This window comes from Cryptomeria japonica, chromosome 6 (genome assembly GCF_030272615.1).
Source record: "Cryptomeria japonica chromosome 6, Sugi_1.0, whole genome shotgun sequence".
Lineage (NCBI taxonomy): Eukaryota > Viridiplantae > Streptophyta > Pinopsida > Cupressales > Cupressaceae > Cryptomeria > Cryptomeria japonica.
The window spans coordinates 291,743,835-291,770,901 of NC_081410.1; the positions used below are offsets into that span (position 1 = coordinate 291,743,835).

Genomic DNA, 27,067 nt, shown 5'->3' on the forward strand with positions numbered 1-27,067 from the left:
CTATTTCTCTTGTCCAACTACTGATCAGCATCTACAAAAAGGGTATCTACTAATCCATTCCCTTAACAGAAGTGTATCTTGGAATAAGAAACTTGCGGCGAAATCTACTAATGTTGACTTCGAAAAACTTACACACATAAAACGTCAGTGTGGGCTGTGCATGGATCCTTGCAAAAATGATGTACATATTGTGTGTAAGAGAATGAACTTGCCGAACTGCCTTTTGGAGCACACGGTTAAGTTAAAAATTTTATTCTCTTGATTCTTGGTTTACAAAAAAGAATCGGCTTAAACATCTGGCCATTACACCCTTCTGCAGATTCTAGTTGATAAACTTCAAGATAAGAAGTTTTGATGAGATCCCAAAACGTGTCATCTTAAATTATCGGCTTATGTTCCACAATTATAATTAATTTACCTGGTGTCCATATATTAGGTACCAAAATTACAACATACTCACCAATTCATGATAGAAATTTACAATTATAAGTGACCAATATTAATTGATTTCATACCAACTGTGAAATATGGACTGGACATATAACATGCCTGCCTATGCTTGTTAACACGCTATATATTTGTGTTACCTAGCTTGTAACATTTAGTCACAACCGTGAACAGCAGCTTACTAACTCGGCTGAGAACGATTAAGCACATAATTATGGAGTGTTTTTTAGGAATACATTTCCAAAAAGCTACAATTTCCTACATTTTGGAAGAGTGCTGATGGTCCTTTCCATTGTATTCATTTGTCCGAGGCCCTAGACTGGCAGTCCTCAGAAGTCTTTGGAATTCAAACAAACTTATTTTCCCATCCTTGTCGATATCTGCCTCATCTAAAAGAGGCTCAATGGATCCTTTCAATCCTGTGTGCTATAGTCCAAGCAACAAATGTCAAGGATTAAACTTACATAACAGGAAAGCTAATATAAGCATACAACAAAAGCCCATCATACAACTTGAAGAGACAAAAGAAAATAAGAAAGAAAGAAATCAAAAAAAAGTGCCAAAAAAGCCAGCAGTATATGACATTTACCATTCTAAGCTCTTCAGGAGTGATATATCCATCCCTGTCAAAATCAAATTTTTCAAAAGCAGATCTAGAACGCTGCTGCCATTTTTCAGAATCATGCTCCTCCAGTTGATGCACATGCAATGTAGCAGCCACAAATTCATCAAAATCTACAAGTCCATCTCTGTTGCTGTCCATCTATCCAAACAAAAAATAAAAGTTGCATTTTTTATTTCACATGTGAGCCCTAAAACTAAGTGCAATACACAGCATCTTTATTAAGTAAGATAACCACTCACAACTTAACTAAACATGGAGTATAATGGTAAAGATTCAGCACCTACTTCTAACTTATAAATTATTAGAATATATGTAACAGGGAACAGGGGAGTAAATGTTAAAGTAAATCTAAACATCATTGCTTATTAGAATAAAGTCGATGTGACCAATGTCTTATCAAGGAACCGACTTCTAATGTAAGTCTATGAGATAGATCATATTAAAGCTTTGATCCAATATAGGTTGGTTAAAAAAATAAGGAATGAATCCTTTTATGTGCAGAATAGAAGACAAGTAGCTCCAGTTTGATGAATAAGTGTAAGTATTATTGGTTAATTTTGAAGGAAAAATAAAATTTACTGTCCATGTTATAGAATATTTTGGCAAATCTATTAAATTTATGTATATTTTTATGAAAATTGAATATATATTTTTGAAAAAACTGGTGACTGGAGAATATGTTTTTTTGGAAATTTCATGAAGACTTAGCTATATAACACGGAATAAACACCCAGATTTATGTGAGAAGATATTTGTGATGATGTCTGAGAGACCACACATTGAAAAATTGAGCAAGATTTTACACCAAATACTTTGATATTAAAGAACTTCATAGATATCAGCCAGTATGCACTTCAAAACAAAATGATTAGAAAGTATAACTTCTGGAAATTTCATGAAAACTTAGTCACATAGCATGCACAATAAATATCCTGACTTACACTGGAACATATTTGTGATAAAGTCAGAAAGACACACCATATTTGAGAAGCTTCAACTCACTGTGTTGAGCTCATTTGTATTTTACATAGCAGACTGGAAAATGTAAGGTATTAAAGGAAGCCAGTAACTACATTCAAAAACTACAAACTGTTAAACTTAAAAACTGTTAATAGGAGGATTGATGCGGGAAATGTCAGCATGTCCCCAAGATGTTACTTTAGAGTCTACCTAGGCCCCACCCTACGGAAAGACATCCCTACTGTTCAGGAAAGGTGGATAAGGTGGAGACGTCAACATGTTGCTCTTGAGTAGAGAGGTAATGGAGTTGAACATTGTTTAGTTGAACATGTTCTCGTCTGAAGTGGCAATCAACTTCACTATGCTTAGTTCGTTCATGAAACACTAGATTGCAAACAAGCTTAAGAACACTTTTGTTGTCACAATAGAGGATTGTGGGTTGATTTTGAGGCACTCCCAATCCTTCTAATATGCGACATACCCAAATTGCTTCACAAAACTGCTGCACGATATTTTGCTTTTGTTGAAGAACAAGCAACTGTGGCGTGCTTCTTACAGCCCCCAACAAATAGAACTTGATCAAACAAAGCTAGATGTGGATTTCCTATCGTCAACAGAACCTACATAATCAATTGATGATTCTTTTTACATTCCAAACCATGATTCATTGTACCATGGATATAGTTTAGTGCCCGTTTTGTTGCTTTCCCATGACACAACTTCGGTTCTTGCATAAATTGTCAAAAGTAATTAATAGAAAAACTGATAACTGGTCTAGTGTAAGTCAAGTATATCAAACCTCCAATCATCTATTGATAGTGAGTTGTATTTACCTAAGGAGATGAATCAGAAATAGATAACTACAATCTTGATTCCATGGGTGTAGACAAAGGTTTGGAATCCATCATTCTAAACCTCTTGAGCTATGTCTTGGCATATTTTCTTTGAGATACAAAGATACGGCGATTAGTTTTCCATACCTCTAAGCCAATACAATAGTGTGGTAGCCCGAGATCTGTAATATCAAATGCTTTCTTGAGATCATTCTTGATTATCTCAACTATTATTCCTGAGCTACCTGTGATAACTAGGTCATCAACATATACATTTATAATAACAATCTTCAACCCTTGTTCCTTGAGGTAGACATTTCGATTGTATTGATGCCTACTAAATCCATGTTGTAGCAAATGTTCATCAATTTTAATATAACAAGCTCTTGGAGCCTTTTTGAGACCATAGAGAGACTTAACAAGTTTGCCTACCTTTTCTTTCTTTACCAAGTGCAATGTATCCCTTTGGTTGGGTCATATAGACCTCCTCCTTAAGGTCTCCATTAGGAAATGCAGTCTTTACATCCATTTGATACATAGCTTCCATCCAAATTGTAGAGCTAAAGAAAAAATCATTCTGAAGGTTTTGATCTTTGTTGTTGGAGCAAATGTTTCTTCATAGTCAAACCCTTTTTTCTAGGCATATCCTTGAGCCATAACTTTGGCCTTATAATTATTTAACTATCATCTACCTTATACTTGATCTTGAAGATCCATACACATCCAATTGCTTTCTTACCTAGTGGTAGATCAAAAAGCTCCCAAGTTTTGTTTTTCATTAAGGATTGATACCCCACGTCCATAGCCTATTTCTGAGGCTTTGATTCTAGTGCTTCTTGAAACATTAGATGATTCAAAATTATCAACTAAACTCATCAGTGCTAGATTCACCTCATTGCAAGCCATGTTGTGAGTCCTTGGTCATAAAGTTGATTATCAGCATCCCCGTTACTCTTTTCATTCAAGTTAAAAATAGGAGCAATAACTAGAGCAAGTGTGGAAGGTGAACTTAATTCACTCTTCTCACAAAAAATGGTATCTCTGCTGATGTATATCTTCTTTGTGGTAGGATCCATGAGTTCATAGGCCTTTGACTCACTACTATAACCAAGAAGGATACATTTCATGGATTTCTCATGAAGTTCCTTTCTCATTTTCTTAGGAATTTGCATATATGTTGTGCAACCAAATACACGGAGATGGCTTTACCCCTGCCCAGGCTTCTTCTCGTGTGATGCCATCAACTGCTTTGGTTGGTGTGCAATTCAAAGGATAAAATGTTGTATAAACAACTTCAGCCCAATATGCATGTCCCAAATGTGAATCCTTCAACATGCTACATATCATCTCCATGATGATGTGGTTGCATCATCCAGTTGACGCCAAATTCCATTTTCCTTCAAGTAAGTGGAGAACTCTAAGCTGGTGTATTCCCCCATGAATCTAAGCAAAGGACACAGATTCGATGATTCATATCTTTCTGCACAAGAGTGAAACTCCTTGAAGTAGGAAAATGCTTCACATCTAGTTTGCAAGCAATATAACCACATTTTTCGTATGTTGATCATCAACAAAAAAGCTGGAAGTGTAGGAGCAAAGATTGTGCTCTTATACCATGTAGAAGTTGATGATCAACTACAGGAGCCAAGAATAGCTTTGTGACTATGTACCCTGGGGCCACACAAATCAGTATGCACCAGCTGCAAAGGTTGGGTTTCACGATGCTCACTAGGATAGAAAAGTGCTCAATGTTGTTTTAGAGCAAGACAATTGGAGAAAATAGCTCTGGACTTCTCAAGTGAGGGAAGCCCTTTGACCATGCCTTTCTTACTAAGAGTTAGCAAATAACTAGCATGACCAAATCGATGATACCATAGCATAGCAAGATCACAATTATTAGTCACTAAGGCTTGATTATCATCAATTGTATCCAACCTAAACATTTTACCAATTTCAAAAGCTCTTGCAACAATATTTGAACTTTAGACTTGTCACGAATGAGGAATACCTTTGTATCATGATTTTTATCAAACTCAATCCTTAAGTTGTGGTAAAAAAAATTGACTGACAAAAGGAAGATTTTTGGTGATTCCTGGCACATATAAGACTTCAGAAAGCCTACAACAATGAATGCCAAAAAGCAAGGAGCTTCACAATACCTTGGATGTCGTAGGTTGTATCATTTCCAAGAGAAACTTTACCGTGATGAGGTTTCAATGTGAGAAACCATTCATATCTAGTCATGTGCTTTTTAGCACCCGACTCCACTCATATCTAGTCTGGTGTTGAAAAGCACCTGACTCCACATACCAAATAGAATTTCATTGTGAACTATCTTTTTATGTGCGGGCTGAAAACACATTTTGCTCTTCTAGAGAGTCTTCTTCTTCAACAATATTGTCATGTTGTTTTTGTTTGTTCCTTTGATCCCATTGAACTTTGACACTTTGAAATGGCTTCTTTTGATGTGATTTGTTCGATGATACTTTGGCCAAGGAATTGTACCAACAATTTTCACATCATGTCTAGTCCTTTCAAATATCAAACACTTCTTCCAAGATTGAGATGAATTACCAAATTTGCAATGTTTATCAAATGGTTTCTTCAGCTTCTTGCCTTTTTGGTGTGTGGTCATTAAATGATCCTCCTCACCATGTTCCTATCTTAGAGATTCTTCTTTCTAAAGTAGCTTCACAAACTTCTCAAAACTTGGTGTATGTTTTGTGACATTTTGTGTTGCAACAAACACTTTGTATTATGAAGGGAGTGCTTGCAAAATAATAGGCACTAAGACATCTTCAATTGTTTCAGTGAGATATAAATGTTATTTTACTCTATTTTTCTCACTCGGATCAGCAATTTGCCAAAGAGGAGAGGATAATATAGAAATAAATATAACATTTTTTTTGTTAGAGTTGGGTGGCGTCTACAACTGAAGATTTGACATGGCCTCGTGATCGAGGACATGTCCTTTCATAAGCCTCTCTTTCCCTTGGTTTTTATGCTCATACATGGTCTCGTGATTGAGGACATGTCCTTTCATAAGCTTCTCATTCCCTTGGTTTTTATGCTCATTTATATCTTCTTTGTCGTAGGTTTTATGAATTATTCAAAATGGGTGTCCTTTGTTTGCCATGTACATAACTTTTGCGTGTGTTGTTTGTCCTCTATCTTGTGTGAGTGAAATCCTGTACAAATGGTATCTCCTCCTGGTTGTTTGTACGGATAGCCAAGCCTTGGGTGTTGGGAAGGGGTTAGAGAACCCTAAAATTGTTTCAGAAGTTCGAAAGGATGAAGAGAGTCAGGGCAACAAAACGTTTAAGGAAGCACTTCAACCCGAAGAACCAAAAGATACATCTGAAGAAGCAATCTTTGATGTGGGAATCGAAGGAGACGATGCAAAGGGCTCTCGAAGGTCAAGGAGGTGACTTCAACTCCCAAGCCAAAGGAGATAAGGATCCTCTCCTTCCTAAGATATTGAAACTAAACCCTAATGAGGAAATGCTTGTAGCAATCAAGATAGAAGAATACAGACTGAAAAATGTAGCCATTTTCTTCACTTGTTTGGATTCTAATGCCCTTCCCGCCAAGAAATGTTTTGATAACTAGCTTTATTTGGCGTGGGATAAGAAATTAGGGATTTACATTTCTTTTTGCAAAATGATTCAAAAAGGCCTTTTTGTTATTTTTTTGAAAAATCATAAAATGCAAGAAAGAATCTTGGAGAAAAAATATTGGAATTATGGAAAATCGTTGGTCAAGGCCATAGCTTGGGCTCCCAATGTCTCTCAAATTGAAATTCTATTATGTTCGACTCCAAGATGGATTAATGTGAAAAATGTCCCAAAACAATTCTACAGATTTCTTCCCCAATTGTTACAACCTATTGGTAAAACTCTGAAGACTGAAGATACCAAGTTGACATTCCCCCATCTTAATGCTAGAATTTTAATTTCATTTAACGAAGGGTTCCAAAACTTAGATGGTTTAGAATCTCCTATAAACGATCAAGTCCATAAATGTGAAATAGAAGCCCTTGGTGGCTTAAACTCTTGCTTTCTATGTAAATCTAACAGCCATCATAAGGCTAACAATAATTCCCGCCCCACCACTGCCTTTAACAAGTCTAACCCTAGTTTGCCTCCTGAGGGTGACTCTCGTGCTCATGGCCAAGGAGAATCCCTAAATAGGGATCTTGTCCCTAAATAGGGATCTTGTAAGTAGCAATAATTCTCCTTCTAGTTCTCTCTTCTTGAAGCAACCAGATCCCATGAGAAAACCCCCAAAAGAAAAAATGGGAGTGTCTGGTCTCAAGGATGATGGGATGGAAATTATTTTATAAAGGCTAACGAAAACAATAAGGAGCATAATACTATTAATAATGATAAGGAATCCAAAATGGATGAGATTGCCAAGATGAATAATAAAGCTAATAGCCCTTGGAGGAAAAATGCTAAAGAACTTCTTCTTGAAAAGTCGAGGGAAATAGATAAGGTTAAACGAAGAATAAGAAACTCTCTCTCTAAATCTTAAAATATTGTGAACACGTTGGATGGTAATGGGGTAGCATTAAATAGTGTCATAAAGGAACTAAAACATAATAGTGAGAAGGACAATACTAAGATAGAGGGTATAACAAAAGATAGTGAAATAAGCCCAACCCAAAAATATGGGGATAACACCCCCTACATCAAATACCATTATGAAGACACTAGTAAGGATCCCGTTGATGGGTGTTTTATGACCACACCAACACAAAATAAAGTTTCCAACAATCACTCTATCCTCTCTTGAGTAAAATCCCTTGTATGCTAAGATTGCAGAAGATCATACAAGTGATTCCAAAGTTACTACTATGAAATTGCGACTTTATGATGGATATGAGCTCATTTATCTTGATGTTTGCTTGTAATCCAAGGGGGACCTTCTATAAAATGGAACAATCCTTAAGAAGACTTAACAAATTTAGACTTCAAGGAAGTAGAGCAAATGAATCAGCAATGAGAAGTGTTTTTGGAACATTTTCTCAATGAAATATACGAAAAGTAAATAGGAAAGGGATTTAGAGAGGTTCTAATCTAAATCTAAAGAACTCAAAAGACAACAAATGCTCAGGTGAAATCGACCACGTTTTGTTTCACCAACTTCAAACAACTACACAAAGGGAGGTGCAATCTTCAAGGGTTGTGCAAAAGATTTTCATATCATCAATGAACACCATCAAAGAAGAATGCTCATTCGACAATCGAAGTTAAACATACACATTTAAGAAGCTCAATCCAACCTTGCATTGCATATAGAAATCATCTATTTGCAAAAGGTATGACCGAATGATCTCACCATGAAACAAAGTTAACTATCTCATTCATCTAATTGCTTGAAAACAAATCTAACTACTTGAGGAAGAGAAACCATGCAAACTTCAAAATAACACAAGTAAATACCAAAATCCAATGTATTACTCTTATTATCTTGATAGCTTATAGCAACAATCTCATACAAATTCTCCCTCCTTTTACAAATGAAGGGGTGACCCCCTTTTATAGGCCCCAAGAATAAAAAATGAACGACCAAGATTACATTGAAATCAACGACTAAGATTCCCTCATTCAAAACCCTAATTAGGGTTTGACCCAAATAACCTGTGGCACCAAGTAGTGGGCTTGGCCATAAATGAGGAATCACACCCACTATGCATTAAATAACCTATCACTTCTAAATAAGGTGTCCATGCATTAAGTAGCCCACCACTCCAAATTAGGCGTCCATCATGCATTTAATAGATTCTCGCCCAAAATAGGGCAACAACCATCTCTCTCTCTGACGGCGAATGTGATGAACCTGGTCATGATGACCTCAAGCTTCCCTACGGAGACACTTAGCCCAATCTCCAACTTATAATCCAAAATAGCAATATCCTTTTCACACTGTTTCCTAGGTCTTGCACATGATGCTTGAGAATAAGGAAGCATTCTCCAAATGACCCTCTGAGAAGGAATCCATAAAGAAGAATTCATACAGCCTGTCTTTCAGATTATCCACTGTCAGCTCATCGTCAGTTAGTCTTTTTGCAAACAATGCCTTAACAGTATTGAGGATTTCTTACAAAAATTTCTTGACCGTTGTCCTCAATAGAGTTGACTCCATATCTATTCTTTCAAAGAATTGCTTCCCAGTATTTACCGCACAATACCACCAAGGGAAGTTATATGCTTCATTTTCTTTGATGACTTCTCCATCTATTAATGCTTGCATGGGGATTTCCATTAGTGCCTCAAGACGTGGAATAGTCAAGTCTTGATAGATGTGTGTGTCCTCCCATGATTGGTCCACACTTTCCAATCTGCCAAGGATAGCCACAATTCTTCAATAAACTGAGCCAAGTCTTCAATGAATTTGCCTCCTGTAGTGAAGATGTTCTCTACACATTCTTTAGAGCATTGGGTGATTTTCCTTATCTCTTCAAGTCCATCCATTGATTCCTATGGAAGAGGAGGAACAAAAGTTTGATCTTCCTGTCTAAACGGACGCATTAAACATCGCACATAAAGCTTTGCTCTCATTCTTCAACTTCTTATTTTTCTCTTCCACTTTCTTCATCTTCTCCTTCAATGCCAGAAAGGAATCATCAAGATCCTCCATCACTTGTGCCCTAGTAGCACGTCCCATATCAGTTGTTGTAACATCATACTCATCTGGAGTGATCTCGTTTCTATCCTTGTAAACCTTGGGCACTGCCACATGCAAAATCTTGGATACCAACTCATTTCTAGTGACTTTAGAGAATTTCTTTGTCGCCTTCTTTTCCACTAGTTTGTTTATCTGGCTTAGAAATTCTTCAATTTCAAGTGTAGGATCCATTTCTTTCTTTGGCTATTTCCTCATTCTTTCTTTCAGCCGATCTGGAGTGGCTTCTTGTTGATCATGTGTATCTACCTGCGCTTGTTCTTGCACTACTTCCTCAAGGAGCCCTAAGTCTCCCATTGTTGTTTCTCTGAAACAATCCTGGATATGTTTTGTATCCGGAGGAAGTTCTTCTTCCTCATTTCTTTGTTGAACAGACCTTCAAAAAGCATTGACACTGAGTATATCATGTGCCTGCGAAATGTCTTGGCCTTCTTGCAGCTGATTTCCTGCTACTTCTCCCGTGAAGATTTCAACTTCATGCACACTTGAGGAGCTATCAGGTGACTGCGCTTCTTCTAACCTTCGCCTCTTCTACTGTGGTACCTCACTTTGAACCTCTTGCCTTTTCCTCGTCTATGAATCCCCAGGAATACCTTGCAAATCTACCCAGGGGAAGGAATTCGCTATTTTTCCTTCCTTCCATGACACTTCAAATTTGGCGCCCTCTTGAGTGCTTGGGCGGCATTCTTGCTTGAGGAAGGAATTCATCAAATTTCATGCATTCCAAGGAGACTCCATTTTGGTGCCCTCACCTAGCTTTGGGCAAACTTTGATGCTTGTGGAGAAATTTGATGTTTTCTACTAATTCAGGACATACATATATATGAAATATTTAAGTATTGAAATGCCACTTATACTTTAAGTTATATTACATATATATTGGTAGGATGTTTGAGAGTGGTTTCAGATCCCTAGGAATTATAATGCAAATTATGGATTTTAGAAGATCTTTCAAATTTTCAGACTTAGTCAAATTTCAGGCCATTTCCAAATCAGGATGACATTGGTGGATTGATGTGAATTTCCAGACTTAGATGATTTTGCATGCTTTCCTCTTCTGGAATAGGAGTTCCATACTTAAACCATTTTTTTGATCCAACTTGTCTGCCTTCTGACTCTTCCGGATTTAGAAATGATCTTCAGGAATGTTCAGCCTTCAACGTCTTCAGAGGTGTTCAGTTTTCAGTGTTTTCCTGTGAACCTGCCAAAAATAGATTTTCCCAAATAGTAAGTGTTTGAAAATGTTAGGGTTTGGACAAAATAGGTCAGGAAAGCACTTACTAAAAATAGAAATTACAAAAAATAGTAAGTTTGATTTTTGGCAAAATTAGACCAATCCGAGAGGCAGTTAAACTTACTAAAAATAGACTTACTAAAAATAGTAAGTGCTCAGAATTCACTCAAATTTTACTAGGAGGTTCCTTTAAGGGCCCTGATTCCAGTTGTATGCTTAGTTTTCCAAAACCCTAACAGAAACCCCTAAAATCTAGGACTAAAGGCAGAAACCCTAAAATTGACAAAATGAACCCTAGACTTAGCCAAAATCACTCAAACGAAAGGCAGACTTGATCAATTTAACCCCCAAACACTTGCAAAGCAGAGAGACTGACGAGACAGCTACAAAAGACCCAAAAACGAAAGCCAAAAGACCAAGAGGGCCTAAAAAGTAGGGGGTCCCCATTCGCAATGGGGTGATGTGTGAAAACGTCACAACAGTTACATTTCTCCGTTTCCGTCTATGACACTACTGATCAACCCACCACCTGGTATATTTCATAACTGGCAGCATCAAGGTGGTTAAGTCCGCATGCTCTGGTTCTGACCATTTGATAGGAGAAAGAGGTGCATGCTCATCAAAGCCAGGCTGAGTGTATTCTACATTATCTTCCAGCTGATCCAGTACAAGGAAAGGTTCAGTCATCTTGATCAAGCTTACTGACAACCTAGAACATAATCTTTTCTTGATATCATACTCATCAGTAGCATTAGCCAAGAAATCTTATATGTCTACTCTGTGTCTGAATCTTTCTTCATTCGCTGATTTGATATTGTTGTGAGGATCATAGTTAACTCTGGATCGGTAGAATGTGAAAGGGTACCACTGCATCTCTAGCATGGCACTTTCAGCTGATTCTACTGTCGGGCAAAACTCTTCCATATTTCCAATAAAGAATGGAAAGGATATAGCTTCTTTTTGTCTTATTCTTTTGAAACTCTAATATGTTTCAAGTTGCCTGAGAACTTCAAGTAGAACTATCCTGTTAATTGGATAGATTGGAAGAGAGTACGGACAACCATCAAAACCTTGGACTCTTATGTAGGTGAACTTTGGAAACTGGATGAACCAGAATCTGTACTTGCTGATCAAAATTTTGGCTTCAGGAGATAACCTTTGGTGCATTCCTCGTAATATTCTTGTCATGTACATCAGGAATGCATCATGGGCTCGATAGCTCTTCTCCTTAAGCTGCAACTGCGAGTAATAATCATAGGACTAGAATTCATTTTCTTTATTGCCAACTACGCCTCTGCAAATGAGTTTGGAATATCTATAAGTGGCAGCCAATAGATAGATAACATAGGAGCTCATGTAGAATGTCTTTGTCTTCTCCAAATTTATCAAATGCTCATGAAGGTTATTGCTGATCATGCGGGACCAATTGAACATCCTAACTCCCGAGGTAATTTCATCTCTAAAGTAATACATCCATGTCTCGAATGGTGCACCCTTAGGGCTGCCCATTACTCTATTCAGCAACAAATAATGTCACCATATCTTCCTTGAAGTATGGATGTAGCAGGACCTTTAGTACTTTCCCTTGGGGTCTTTTCTTTTCCAACCATGATTTGTTAACATTTGCCGCACAAAGTTCACACTAGGCATCATAAATCTTTTGGGCATCTTCTTTGGTCTTATAGGAGGTCTTATTGTATTTTGGAATTCCAAACGTTTCCTGGATGGATAACTCTGAAAGATTGGCTAAATCTCTGAAATCATGTGCAATGATCTCCCTTGAATATGCATTGTAGTGCCTAGCACATTCAATTATCATCTCAGCACATTGTTTAGCCAGAGGGAATCCAGTTGCTTGGACGACGCCATTCCTCATCATTCGGCAGGCAATGGGTGTCGGCAGGTGTCCATCATGACCATACATTCTCTTCTTGAATTCTTCTAAGCCACATGTCCAAGGTCAATGTCTGTGATATTCTTCCATTTAGATTTGATCTTGGATTCTTGTTGAGCTCCTTTACTGGCAAACTTCATTGGTGCTTTTTCTGAAAGATGCTCCTTTGGTGGTCATTAACCTACATAACACATAAAAATTCAATATTATTTTCTAGATTCTAAGTCTGATTTTTGATCTTTTATCTGAAAATTTCACTTTCAGCCTAGACTAAAAGTGAAGGGTTTGGTCAAGAAATTGATAAAATTGAGAGAAAGTATGTCTCGGAAATTGATCTTTGTGACTGAAATTCACCTTCAATTCTGAAAATCCGTCTTAAAATCAGAAAAAAACACTTAATTTCTTGACTTCAACACTTGGGAAAAATTCACTCCTTCATAATTCCTCTTTGAAAATAAATTTCCTCAAAAATCTGAGAAAAAAATTTCTTCTCAATTGTTCTCCAAATTCTCACCCTGAATAATGAATTTGAAAGTGACTGGTTGAGAATATAGAGTTTAAGGTTTTAAAACTTGGAAGCTTCTTCTTTGTGTTTTTTTTTGTTTTTGTTTTTTTTTTTTGGTGTTTTAATGTTTTAAATCTTTCCAAAATGGAAAGTTTTATTTCTCTCTCAAATTTATCCTTAATTCAGGAATCTTCTAGAACTTTCTTTAAATTTCCAAAATTCTTGAAAATATTTCTTGAATTAAATTCTTGAAAATATTTCTAAGTGTTGGAATTATTTTCCCTTTGAAAATAATTCAAGTGTTGGAAAATATTAAATATAATCATGTGTCAAAATATTATTTTCCAACCCGTTCGTCATTGGACCCTTGATTTCATGTGCAATTTTTGTGTCGAAATTATTTTCTCTATCCATTTTTTATCTTCCACCATGGCAAGTTGATTTTCATGTCTAATCTCCAAGTCTTGGGCGAATTTTTATGTCTGGCTTAGGCATCTTCACATATTCCATTTATGCCTAGCCAGCTTGTGTTTGGCAAAATTTCCTGTCTTCTTGATCTTTGTTTTGGTGAACCTTTCTTTTCTTGTCAACCTTTCTCTTTGTTTTAATTTTCTATCATCTATTTGGGCGAACTTGGAGTATCTTTTGCCAAGGCGGACTTGGCATGTGTTTGGCACATATTTTCATGCCTAGGCAGACTTTGGATAACCTTTGCCATCTCCAACTTGTTTTAATCTTCCATTTCCAGGCAATCTTGAAGATATGATTTGCTTTATTCCAACCATGTCTAGTCCTAGGCAAACTTGAGATGTGCCTTGACAATCTTGGCGAATTTTACCAGCCTCTTGCCACTTTAACTTCCAAACTTCTTGGGCGGACTTTAGGTTGCTTGTGCCACACACTTAGTAGGGCGGACTTTCAAGGTCTTTGTACAAGTGTCTTGATTGTGCCTTCATGCTTTCTTCTCCCTAGGCGGACTTTGAAGACACCTTACCATGCTTCATCTTCTTGCATGGTGGACTTGGAAAGTTTTTATGGTGGACTTTAGATGTCTTTAGCCAAGTTCAACCTTGCCTTTAAATTTTCTTTCAACTTTCCATGGATTTGGCAAACTTAGCTTTAATTTATGTTTTTCCAATGCTAGGCAGACTTTGTCTTCCCTATGCCATGTCATTATGCTTTAATCTGCTTTTATCCTCCTTTGTGGCGTTCTTGGAAGGTCTTGTGACATCTTTTATCCAAGGCGGACTTTAGTTTAAGCTTGCCTTAGACAAGGGCGGACTTGGAAGCTTCCATGCCATTCAACCAAAGCGGACTTTGTCAACCCCTTACCGCTTTATCATGGGTGGACTTGAGAGTGCATTAGCCAAGGCGGAGTTTGAGGTTCTCATGACATATATGCTTGGCAGATTCCATGTCTTCTTGACCATGTTTTATCATCCACCCTAGGCGGGCTTTGAATAGGCTTGGACACTTCTTCACCTGGTACCTAGGGCAGACTTGGAAGACATGATGCCAACTTTGTTTGCTTGACCATAACCAAAGGTAGAAGTTTTCTTGACCCTCGCCATGAGTTAGCTAACTAGAGGTAGGAGTCTAGCAAGTGTTGAACAACTTTGCTTCTTGCCTTGGGTGGACTTGGAAGGTCTTCTGCCACGTATGCTTGGCGAATTTCATGCTTTCTCTGCCATCTTCCTAGACATACTTGCTTCGCCACTCTTCCCTTGGGTGAATTTCATCTAGACAACCATTTTTCACACTTATTCAAACTGTCGTATCCATCTCTAACTTGCCATGTTCATTTTTGACTTGCCATGTTCATTTTTTACTTGCCACGTTCATCTAGAACAAAAACCCTAATTCGGTTTTACCTTGCATTTTGCACTTAAAGACATGATTTTTCAAATCTCAGGACATGGGTACTTATCATATGGCTGATCTTCTGGAACAAAACCCTAATTGGGGTTTGCATTTTGCCTTTTACCCTTAAAGACCAAATTTTCAAATTCTGAGAACATGGGTAGTAATAATTCGGCATGGAGATCAAAACCCTAATCTCGGAAAAAAGCAAGAAAAAACAAAAAATACCCTTGCTTTTTATACTCAGAGGCAAAATTTCTGGAATCTGAAGACATGGGCATGACTGAATGCCCTGAGGAACAAAACCCTAATCTTAGAAAAAAGCAAAAATTTCAAAGCCCTTATTTTTATACTTAAGAGACAAGATTTTCAAATTCCAATAACATGGGCCAAAATGAAATGACCCGAGGAACAAAACCCAAATGCCACTTTCAAAAAAGCAAAAAAAGCAAAAATTTCTAAAAATAGCAAGTTGTCAGAAATGACCCAAAGCAATTGCGATGCGATGTGTGAATTAGGTCATAACAAGTCCTCAAATTGATTTCAATCAAGCAAAAAACTAAAGAAATACCTTAATTCTCTCCTGTGTATATTAACTGTTTTAGAGTTTCTTTGTATTTTAAATTGTTCAAGTTTACAAACTTTGATCTGATATTAAAAAAATGTAATTGTCAATGCAGACCAGTTATGAAAAAAATGTATTGTAAATATAATGCTAATTATCTAACATAACATGTATGCACATTTACAAATAAAGCATTTGAATTTTGGTAAAATGTTTGTTGATTCTCATGTGAAATCTCAATTCAAGACTAATGCTATTTATTAAGCTTCTACAATGTCTATGATGAATGCTTTATCAATGTTATGAAATGCATATTTGAAAGTTCTCTATATTTTTAAAAATTCCCCTATTTTTAACAGCCATCCCCTGCCATCCCCTTAAAAATGGCCCAAAAGTACCCGTATTGAAAACACGTCCCGCCATCCCCTATCTTCCCCATCCCCAAAACTCGATGGAGCTTAGATAAATAAAGGACTGTGCCCCCACCTATCTCCATCCAAACATATCAACTCATTTGTTTTCTCTCTAGACATATTGAATATATTGTGTTTGGGTCTCCTAAAAGACTGCCTATTATTAACTTCTTCTATAGATATGTGTGTGTGGAATATTTGTATCTATCAATCATGGGACTATGCACTTAATTCTCAAATTAAGCATATGTTAAAACTTAAAAGCAAAGTGGTGTCATAAGTTAGCCCAGTTTCACTCCATCAATCACACTATGTTGTAAAATATCTAAAAGCAAACACCTATCTTATAAAAAATTATCATTCTTGTCCTATCTCCCAAAAGATGAGATTACATTCCTTTCAAATCACCAAAGTCCACAGAAGCAAAAAAAATAGTACAAGAGACCTAAAACACATAAAATAGCACATATTTTAGATGACAATAGATAAAACTGGAGATTACTTTGAAATAGAAAAGCATGAAAATTTGACTTACCGCTTGAAGAATCTCTAGGACACGTGACTCTTTCAAAGTCCAAGGCTGATCTTTTGCAAGTGCCTGGAATAAGATAAAAATAAATTAGTCAATAATGTTTGAAATTATAGTGAACAAATGATTTCAGTTGTCACCAAAACAGTTATTGATGTAACATCAAAATAAGAAAAATGTGTCCAACTTAGCAGCTTATCTCAAAGAAAAAAAAAGTCCTAACAGATTTCAAAGCAGCAGTAGATGACAAAGACGATGTATTTGCAGATAAACTTGTACTAAGTAATCTACTTTCTAATACCCCTAGGTTAATTCATTGATATTTATATCAAATTTTAGTTAACATGGCAGCTTGTCTTAAAAATTGGTTAAACGTTAAACCAAATGGGAATCCTGCCATATGTTTAATGACCAGTAATAATATATTTCAAGAGACATTACTTTAGTAAAACCAAGGTCTTGGTCTTCCATACATCCAATGTTACTCCATCCAAGTTTCCATCTACTAACCCCATGTGCTAACCTCTTGTTTGTGTAATTGTAAACAACATGTCTAACTTTCAATCCTGGAACACTAGTGTTCTCAAATATATTTCCACTATCCTTTAAAAAGTGTACCTCTACAATGCAATTATTACAATTACAGTTTTCATCAGTCAAAGGTTTGGAACTTTGGAGCTCATACAGAAAGAATCGAAACTTTCATGCCTCAGTGTATGATTTATTGTAAACAAATTGTTCCTCAGTGCATGTTGTAAGAAGAGTTTGTAACCCGACCACTTTGCCTTGATTGTAGATTCAGATTCACTATTCATATCAAAACTCAGATCTTTGGGTGACACAACAACAAGCTGTGAGAGATACTCTGACATGGAACTTTGTACTCCATTACGCATTGAACATAGTATTCCAAGACTGAGTCTGCTCTGTCAATCTGTCAACATCTCCATTAATTGACATTTTAGGATTCCACTCTTTGTCTTCCCTAAAAAGAGATCATTCACAGAGTTAGATAGTATGGTTTTTCCACAGTCCATGAATTGTTATGCAAGCTTTTGAGTAAAAACTGTGTATTTATGCTTTTCGACATTTTGGATCACACTCTGTGATCCTTCATCAGGAAGAGGAAAATAATTATTTGGAAAGCAGATTTATTGACTTATAAAGCCTACAAGACTATAGATCTGCTTTCCAAATCATTATTTTCTTCTTCCTGATAGAGGATCACAGAGTGTGATCTGTAACATCAAAAAGCATTAAATACACAGTTTTTACCCAAAAGCTTGCATAAAAATTCAGAGTATCAGAACATTTACCAGCAAATGATTTGGATCATGCAATCATCTCAACCACAGCCACTCAGCCCCAAGTTCGATTTCCATGTAGTGCATTTCTTACAGATTATAGATAGCAAAATTATTCAGCCTATCTCTATCATAGTTAGCACAAGTCTTGAGAATTCCCCTTGGCCAACTAAGGGTATGTTTCCACCAGTTATTTGTTGATTCTAAAAATTATATCTTGCAGGGAAACAAGGTCTACAATATTTGCTTCGTACAGAAAGTTTGAGGCCAAGAAACAGTTCAGTTTTAGATGTCCTGTATATTATGAGTTCTGGGGGAGATACCTCTTTTTATATAGATGCTCAAGAAGTTTCTTTACCCCTGTTTCTAGTACCTTGATTAGAGAGGTATCTGGACCTTTTCCTTCAAGAGTTATTATTCTAAGTTGTAGATCCCTAAGAGGAATTCCTGTACCTGTCAGATTAATTATTTACTTCATTTAATTCACCACATACATTAGAAGTGTTAAGCATCCTTTGATACAAAAAATTCACTCCCAAAGGCAGACAAATTGAGAATAAGATCTTCTTTGGATACTACAATTAGTGTTTCTCTTCAACTAGAAATTTCATCATGCTTCAATGTTAGAACTTAGGATAGACTCCAAGAGTTCTCAGAATTCCTCGTAGGATTGCCCAGCCTAGCCCACTCATACCTGATTGTTCACCAATGAACTTGCTTGGATCCTACTTGGGCCCTTTAATGGTGACAGACTATGCCTTTCCTTCAGTTTTGAGCCTTGCAGACATGTCAATGTCTGTCTCCTTCCAAGATCTTGTCTGTCTTTATCAACTCCCAGTTTCTTTGAGGGCCCCTCCCTCATAGAGCTACTTGTCCTATCTTATGGAACCTGATTTAGCTACTTTTGGTTTACCTCGTGCTTCATTCCCATTTCTTATGCACTTTAAGTTCAATTATGTCATTAAATCCTTGTACTTCCCTTTCATAATTGATTGCACATTTAAAGTCCCATCACTAATTTGGTTATTCCTGGACATTAATTAAACATCTTTATTTCACCTTTTCTTCTTTCTTCCTTTCTTGCTTAATGCACTATCACCTCTTATAACTCATATGGACATAAACATTGATATTATGCCTATTGTTAATGCCAAGGGGCATTCTACAATGGCAGCAAGTGATGGAGTGTAATCGCACGAGTGTTTTAACAAAAACTCTTACCATTTAGCTTAAACTTGACAGCTATTTATAAATAAAAATATTAATAATTAATATTTTCAAAATAAGTAGCACAACATTAATGTCCACATGTATCAACCTAGATAAAATAGCTAAGTTGCCGAATCCGGTGTAGGTGCGTGAGTACACTACGTATGACAAAATAAAATTGGGGGCTGGGTACGTTTGGCTACGTTTATACAAAAAACAAATAAAAAACCTAAATATATACATATTTGAAGCCTAAATACAAGAATTAAAAAATAGTGTAATAATATTATTAATTATTTTATATAGTGTAATAATAATATTAATTATTTCATATACAATTTGATAAATTATTATAATAAGAAATAATATAAATATAAATTAAAAGATTAGATTAATATATAACAATTTGAATTGATATAATAGTAGTAATAATTAGTTATTAAACTATAAATATAATCTATTGAGGGCAAATATAATAATTTGATATAATTATATGTTATCAAACATTTACATTTATTAATTAAACTATAAATAAAATCTATTGAGGGCAAATATAATAATTATATGTTATTACACATTTACATTTATTAATTATTTATTAAATTGTATATTATTATAATTATATTAATAAATTAAAATAATATATTATAATTAACAAATAACAATATTAAAACCCAAAACTATTTAAATAAATTATAAAATTACACTCTAAACCTTAAAAAGAAAATATTTGACATAATTAAAGTCGAATTGTTCACTCCTTGTGTCTAATTCAATTGGCAGGAGCCCTCATACCTACCAAGAACCCAAAGAAATAAAAAAACAGGATTTCAAATAGGCCCACATTTAACAATGTTTCACGCCATGCCCATGAGTATGATATCTAAAACCCAAACCCAAATACATATTCGAATATATATGGCAGTTATGTCTGAACAAGAAGGTATTTCATCCCTAACAAATGATCCAACCTCAAAATTCAGGGTTTTCAGTCCTTCAAAAAGTGAAAAAAAGAGGAAAATTGCACTCTAAATGCCTCAAAATCTGCTTGAAAAAAAAACATCAACGATAGATTCATCAAGATTTGGGAGGAGATTAGTAGAAATGTTCTTACCTAAAAAATACTAACAGTATTCAAATCCACAGGGATTCCAAGCAGTACCCGACTTTGAGATGTACCATACTTGAACTTGGTAAGAAAAATGAGCAATTTGGCAACTTAATAAAAATAGTTTTAAACAAATTAAAAAACTTTTGAGTAAATAAAATAGCTACAAATTAATATATGTTGGCATTTTTTTAGATAGATGTATTTAAAATATCTATACTAGTTAATTTTCCATTTGGGTTGTAGTGTAATTTGTTGAAATTAGTAGCTAGCTCGGATTATGCTAGCCCAGATTATCAAACTTTAATGTTGCTAAAAGCAATTAAAGTTTGATTATCATTCATACACTTAAACTCATATAAGGCTGGCCCTATTTGGGCGTATAAGCAATGTGTAACGTGTTCTAGGGCAGGACCCAATTTGGGTGGTTAAGCAAACATCATATAACGTGTAATGTATTTTTGGTGGCAAGTGTACTTAAGCCGACCTAGCCTATAAGGCAATATAATCATTTATAAATACAAGATGGTGATGCCTTGTTATAACACATTCAAGCGAATTACTTCTCTAATCAGAAATTCCTCTAAGTATTCAGCGAATCCTTCTTGAAGACAGCGAACATCACTGAGTGACTGTGAACTGGTTTCAAGTGGCAGCAGTCATCTTTGAAGATCAGTGAACTATCCTTGAAGGCTGTTAACACCATTCTAGGATCAGCGAACTTCATCCCTGTGACAGCAACATTTGTATTGCAGATAAGTTCATCACTTCAGCATGCCCTAGGTTAGAAATACCACTGTGATTAGGTTGCTGTTAAACACTGAAGCTCATTGTAAATTATATTGGTGTTACATAATAAAGATCTGAGATTAGTGGCTGGAATTTTCACCTCCAAGAGGAAGGTTTTCCCAAGGTATCTGTGTGATTTGTATTTGTTCTTCATTGCATTCTGATTTCTGATGTTTATTGTTTAATCTGATTGCTAAAATTAACAAAGGGGTGTTGTTTTTGGAAATAAGCCACACCCAGACCGACGATGGACTGGTCCAAGAGGGGCCAGTAGCTCAGTGGTAGAGCACTCCAGCAGCGTATGGAAGGTCCTAGGTTCGAGTCCTAGCTGGTCCATGTCTAAACATGGTATCAGAGCCAGGTCCAAGCTAGGAGCCCCAAGCAAACGAGAGGTGTGGCTTAAAGGGGCGTGTTGATGTTGGAAATAAGCCACACCCGGACCGACGATGGACTGGTCCAAGAGGGGCCAGTAGCTCAGTGGTAGAGCACTCCAGCAGCGTATGGAAGGTCCTAGGTTCGAGTCCTAGCTGGTCCATGTCTCAACATAATTCTGATATATACTATATACATTAGAGTACATATAGTTGTGGTTTGCTTAGATACTAATAAACATTTTTAAAAATGCTTGATTTGGTTGCCATTGATCAATTATGATATAGAAATGTAGCAGCATATTTACAACTATGATGTACATTATTAGTTATCATTGACTATGGATTATCATGATGCTGGTACTAACAATATCCCTGTGTATGGCTGCACAGTATACTTCACACTTATTCACGAGGAAGTATACAAGATCAGATGATATGGTGAAGGATGTGATTTGAGAGTGCATACAATTATTAACAACCCATTCAAGGATCACATTATTGCTAATGAAGTGTATGCTTGCAACTTGTGATAAGTACTATCTATCTTTTGAATCATTGTGCTCGCCATCATTTTGTATTGTGAATTTGTGATTGCAATAATCACTGTTATAGCTTTCATAAAATAAGAGGCTACGACAACTACTGCTCAATTTTTATCTTGTTCATATGATGACCCTCCAAACTATTTAAGGTATCTTTATAGACATTGCCCAATGCAAATGTCATCATAAATAGTGTTACCAAACTTTTCAGTTATCCGACAAGTCTCCTAGGTCCCAAGTTGGGCATGCCTAAACAAGCCTTAGTGGCTTGTTTCATAAAGCCAACGAGTCTAGCCAAATCTGGCTGAGTCTAAGCTAATTTTTTCAAAAACTTCTGTTTTATGTAAGATACTTTTATTCATGCTCTTCAACAAGTGTCAAATCCAGTTCCAAGCAAAAAATCAGCTTTTCAACTCAATGTCAACTAGGAGTTTGAGCCAAAAATCAGCTTGTCAAATCCATGTGAAGTATGATTCTACTAACTATGACTTTAACCCATGTCACAAGGTTCATGTTTGTGTTTGAGTTTGACAGGGATGAAAATTAAATTAAGTTCAACAATGACAATGTTCAGGAAAAAAAATAGTGATTGAATTCACATAAAATAAATTAGTAGGGAGATAGTGTGTGAAAGGGAAGCAAAGGTAGGTTGGGAAAAAGGGGAATATAAATCTTCAAAGAAGGATAATGCTACAGGCTATGCAGATTCAAGGCGTATGTCTTTGGAGGAGAATGAAAAATTTGAGGCTATGGCATGCTTGCTTGACCAGGCCTCGGTCAGTAAAAAAGCTTCCCATTCCTCTAAAGGTTTCGTGCCAGGTGTTCAGCAATATGCCAAAAGTACTAGAAATACTGAAAAGAAGGCTGATATCAGGGTGGACTCAAAGGAGGAACACTGAATATGAAGGAAAAGCATATTAGAGAAACAGCTAATGCAGTTACTAATAGTAGCCAAAGTACTTTGGAACTAAGCACTAGACCTACTGTAATGTCCCCTTTTGGGATTTACCTTAATTTTGTCCTGAGACAACAATTCCAAATTAAGGTGAGAATTGTAACACATTTATGAATATAATTTTATCAATCTGAAGACATTTCATTATAGTATTTAACTTAAAATTCTAAGAATAGTTTGGAAGATAGAACTTATCTTATAGCTTTAATGGATTTATGCTGACCCTAAATCTACCATAAAACTGATTACTATCTCTTTACAAATCTGCTATAGAACTTCTTACAATCTCCTTGTATAATCTGCAAACAATCCTCTTTTTGTATTTGCACATCTATCTCTTATAAACCTTCCTTACAAATCTGCCTTCAGTGTCCTTTTACAAATTTGCTTCAGAACTCTCCATAGACCTGTTTAAAATCTGCTGTAGAAATTCCTTTTTAAATCTGCTCCAAATTTGTCATTTTCTTCCCTTGAATCTGCAATATCTACTTGCAAATTTCTCTAATGTAATTCTGCTCAACAGATGTTCGTTGTATTTCTTCACTCATCTTTTATTTATTCATTTCATCTTTTATTTCTTCATACTAGATCTGTTCTGAAATCTACTAAGAGTTAAAACAAACATTTCTTTTTAACTTGCCTCACTTTTATATCCGTCAAATAACCTTTCATAGAAAGGTTGTGACTTTTTAATGTAAAGACAACGTGGCTTTTCCTTAATACTTTTAATTAAAACTTTTTGATTTTAAGCATAATCGCATCTCTTACTAATCGGAGCTTTTTAAGAATGTTGGTCAAGGATGTGATCGCAGCCTATTGCTGCCTTTTCATATTTGTCTTATATTTGCTTTGTCTTTTTCTTCTTCTGTCTTTTTCTTCTTCTGTCTTATTCCAATGACTTTGTCTTATGTGGTTTGCTATCTTCCTTTTCGAATAAACTAACCAATCACTGATCTTTCACAATTTGTCTTTTCTTTGACAAATCAGCAAATTACTAACCAATCACTGTGCCTTTATTATTTGGCGTACCTGCTCTTTATCTTTACAAATATAATCGTTGTCTTCATGTCACTAATCTACTTTATCTTATTCTTTATAATTAATATAAACAATATTATTTGCTGCATATAATAATTGCTGTTTACTTATTATTTACTTATTTTAATCATATTAATTACTGCTTGTCTTTAAAAAGTGCTGCCTTCTTCATTATTCAAACAATTTTGCTGATGTGTATTATGCTGCTTAGTAACCTCTTCTCCATAAGCATGGGTTTCTTAAACATATTAAGTCATTAATCACTACCTTGTGACTGCTGCACATCTAGGCTTTCTTTATCACTGCAATGAGTGAATTGATCTTTACCTTCCATTAATGTTAAACTTCAGCCTGCTAAACATCTTAATTGGTGACCTTTACGTCTTGCCACCGATGATCATTGTTATCTTAATTTAATTCAAAATGTCCCCTTAAATAACACTTGCTGTTGATCCTTGTAATTGCCACTGTTCACTTATGGCACAAATCTTTATATTATTAATCAGTCTTTTCACTCATAGCATTCCTCCTTATGAATCAATTATATGCCTTGATCAATCAATCTATTTGGTTCGATAACTATGCTCCAAGGTGGCGTGCGTCTTTGTTATAGTTTGCTCCTTCTGTGTCATCCGGAATTACTGCTGTGTTGGTCAATAATATTACTTCTCCTTAATCACTGTCAGGACGGCAGTCGCTTTTATCATCGTACTCCTTATAAATATTTGTGGCTCTTGTATTCTATCGCTGTATTATATCTATCAATAATAATATCTATGTTCAGTCTTCATATATAATCGATATGCTTGTTTATTGTTGACAATATAATTAATGAATGCCACTATATGTCGAGTGCTCTTGTAATTCTATATTGGCAGATATCTTTCCTGTCTACAATGCTTCATTGTTGCCTAATGAACTGTAAGCTATCCTTAAAGATAATACAAGGAGCTTTCTCAATATTAACAATACTTGACGAAGTTTTGTTTGGGGACATCACACCTACAGCCAAAAATTATTGACCGTGTGTTTGGGAGAGGATCTCTGCTTCTGCTTCGTGTCCTCTGTTTGCTTTCAGCATTGTTGCAGCCTTGTTTCATGTCTTACCTAGTTAGTTTCTAGGCTATTGTCTATTAGATTTTATTACTATATCTGTTGTTTTAAAGATGTTAAAAGTATTCAGCCCTTTCAAAAACGTATCTTTCCCCATCAATCAAAAAAAAAGGCTACTGCTTACTAGCAATAATTACAAATTTCGAACCTGTCTGATCTCTTCTAAAGTTATTGATCCACTCTTATCAATGTCAATTGCATCAAACTGATCTCGAAGGTCAGCAAGCTCTTCTGGACCAAGTGTAGATGCTAAAGCCTGTCAAATCCCATCCAAACAAGATTTAAATTCCCTATTCATATTTGTTTGCCAAAAACATGTAAGACAGGATGCCAGGAAAAATGTCCTAAAACAAACTTAAGTATGGCTACCAATACATAAGCATTGAATTATAGGGACTCACAGACCCTGAGTGCAAACTGCTTTAGGCGGCTGTATTTAACGAATTCACGCATGTGCCATAACACTGATATATCCAGAGGGATTTCTGAAGCATCTCCACCTTCTCTTGCCCATGGATGTGCTGAAAAAAAAAAAACTAGATTCCATAACTGCAAGCTAGATGCATGATATCACAAAAAATATGAAATGTCAAGAGGATGTATAAAGCAACATAAAAACTAGTTCCCATCCTACAACATAAAGAGGCTGTATAAAGCAACATAAAAATCATTTGATTGAGAACTTTAACATGGCTGTTGTATACAAATAAGCATGGAAAAAATCATTTCAATAGGAACTTCAAAAAGTGTGTCAACAAGCCTGCCTACAATAGCATAACCAAGATTAAGTCAAATGTGCAAAATGTACCCACTGATAGATCTTATTGGTTACAGTAAACTTTTGTACTGCTTACACTTTCCAACACTAGTTTCCATATTCATGTATAAGTATAACCATTTGAATGGATTTAATTGCCTTACGAAAAAAAAATTTAAGTATTGCACATACATAGGCACACACACATATTTCTTAACACAAGTTTTAGTGAGCTTTTAAAGATATGAAACATTTAGCATACACTGAAATACAAATTTGAACAGAAACTTACCCGCCAAGTATTGCCTTCTGCAAATGGAGATCAGAAATAAATGCAGAAAGCAAAAATTCTAAATAGCTCCAATTCAAGAAATGTGAATAGAAATCAGAGAAAAATTGTTTACAGACATAATTAATGCCCAGATGACTTGCTCCAAAGATATTGAGATCAAGATTGTCTCATTAAAGCAAAGACGTTAAAAATAAACAGGCACAACCAAATTTTATTTTATTTTTCTCAAAAGTTATGTAATGATGAACAACAAGAAGACATGAAATGAAACTATAGCAGAGTTCAAACATATTTGAAGAATAACATAACATATGACAAAAAGAAACAGAAAGAAAGTCTATCAATGTCCACATATGACAAAGTGTAGGACAAAGGGCCATGAAAAGTACCACAAATTACACTACATGAGTGCTTAAAGGAGCTCCAATTACCAGAAAAAGTAGTTTGCACTAGAACTAGGAAATGATCAAACCAAATGAAAGGAGTGAACAGTATGAAGTGATTAGCAATTCAGCCCAATGAATAATAAGCCAATATGTATTCCCATAACTAGAAAAAAAAAATCACGCAAACAGAAGTCGTTAAAAAGTAACTTTCAATAGCAAAACCAAGGTGTGAGAATGAACGTGAGAGAACGATTTGGTAATAAGAATTCTTTTGACATGAAAGAAATAGGAACTCCCAAGTGTAAGAGTTCTTGATCAATCCCACAGCAGCCCAAGGATCACTTGCAACCAATATAATCTTCTAGACAAGAGAGAAGCAATGGAAATGCTATGAAGCCAAAGAATTCATGAAATGGAAGAAATGAAACTATAGGATACACAATGACGAAACCCTTGTTATAAAGACAAGGATGAAGCCCTGGGAAATACTAAGATCATGATGAATGTCTTAATCCTATGATATGAGACACAAAAAGTAAATGACCTAAGTTTAAGTGTGAATAGGACCTAATATGAAACTAGTTAGGTAAGATACAGTGTTCACACCAACAGCTACCTTGAATGCAACCTAAGAGTATGAAAAAATGC

At 35.6% G+C, this 27,067-nt stretch overlaps 1 protein-coding gene across 2 annotated transcripts in view; it reads right to left on the reverse strand.

Annotated features, from left to right (window-relative positions):
* Positions 1–403: 403 nt before the first annotated feature.
* The window catches only part of LOC131031718 (calcium-dependent protein kinase 28), a 100,952-nt gene continuing 74,288 nt past the window's right edge, over positions 404–27,067 (reverse strand). Inside the window, exons 8-12 of one of the 2 annotated variants that reach the window (XM_057962796.2) lie at positions 25,390–25,505; positions 25,133–25,240; positions 16,559–16,621; positions 1,037–1,210; positions 404–873 (exon numbers count right to left, since the gene is read on the reverse strand). In XM_057962796.2, coding sequence (XP_057818779.1) covers positions 706–873; positions 1,037–1,210; positions 16,559–16,621; positions 25,133–25,240; positions 25,390–25,505 — 629 coding nt within the window. In that variant the 3' untranslated portion in view covers positions 404–705. The remainder of the gene's footprint in view (positions 874–1,036; positions 1,211–16,558; positions 16,622–25,132; positions 25,241–25,389; positions 25,506–27,067) is intronic. The other variant, XM_057962797.2, reaches the window with a different exon arrangement.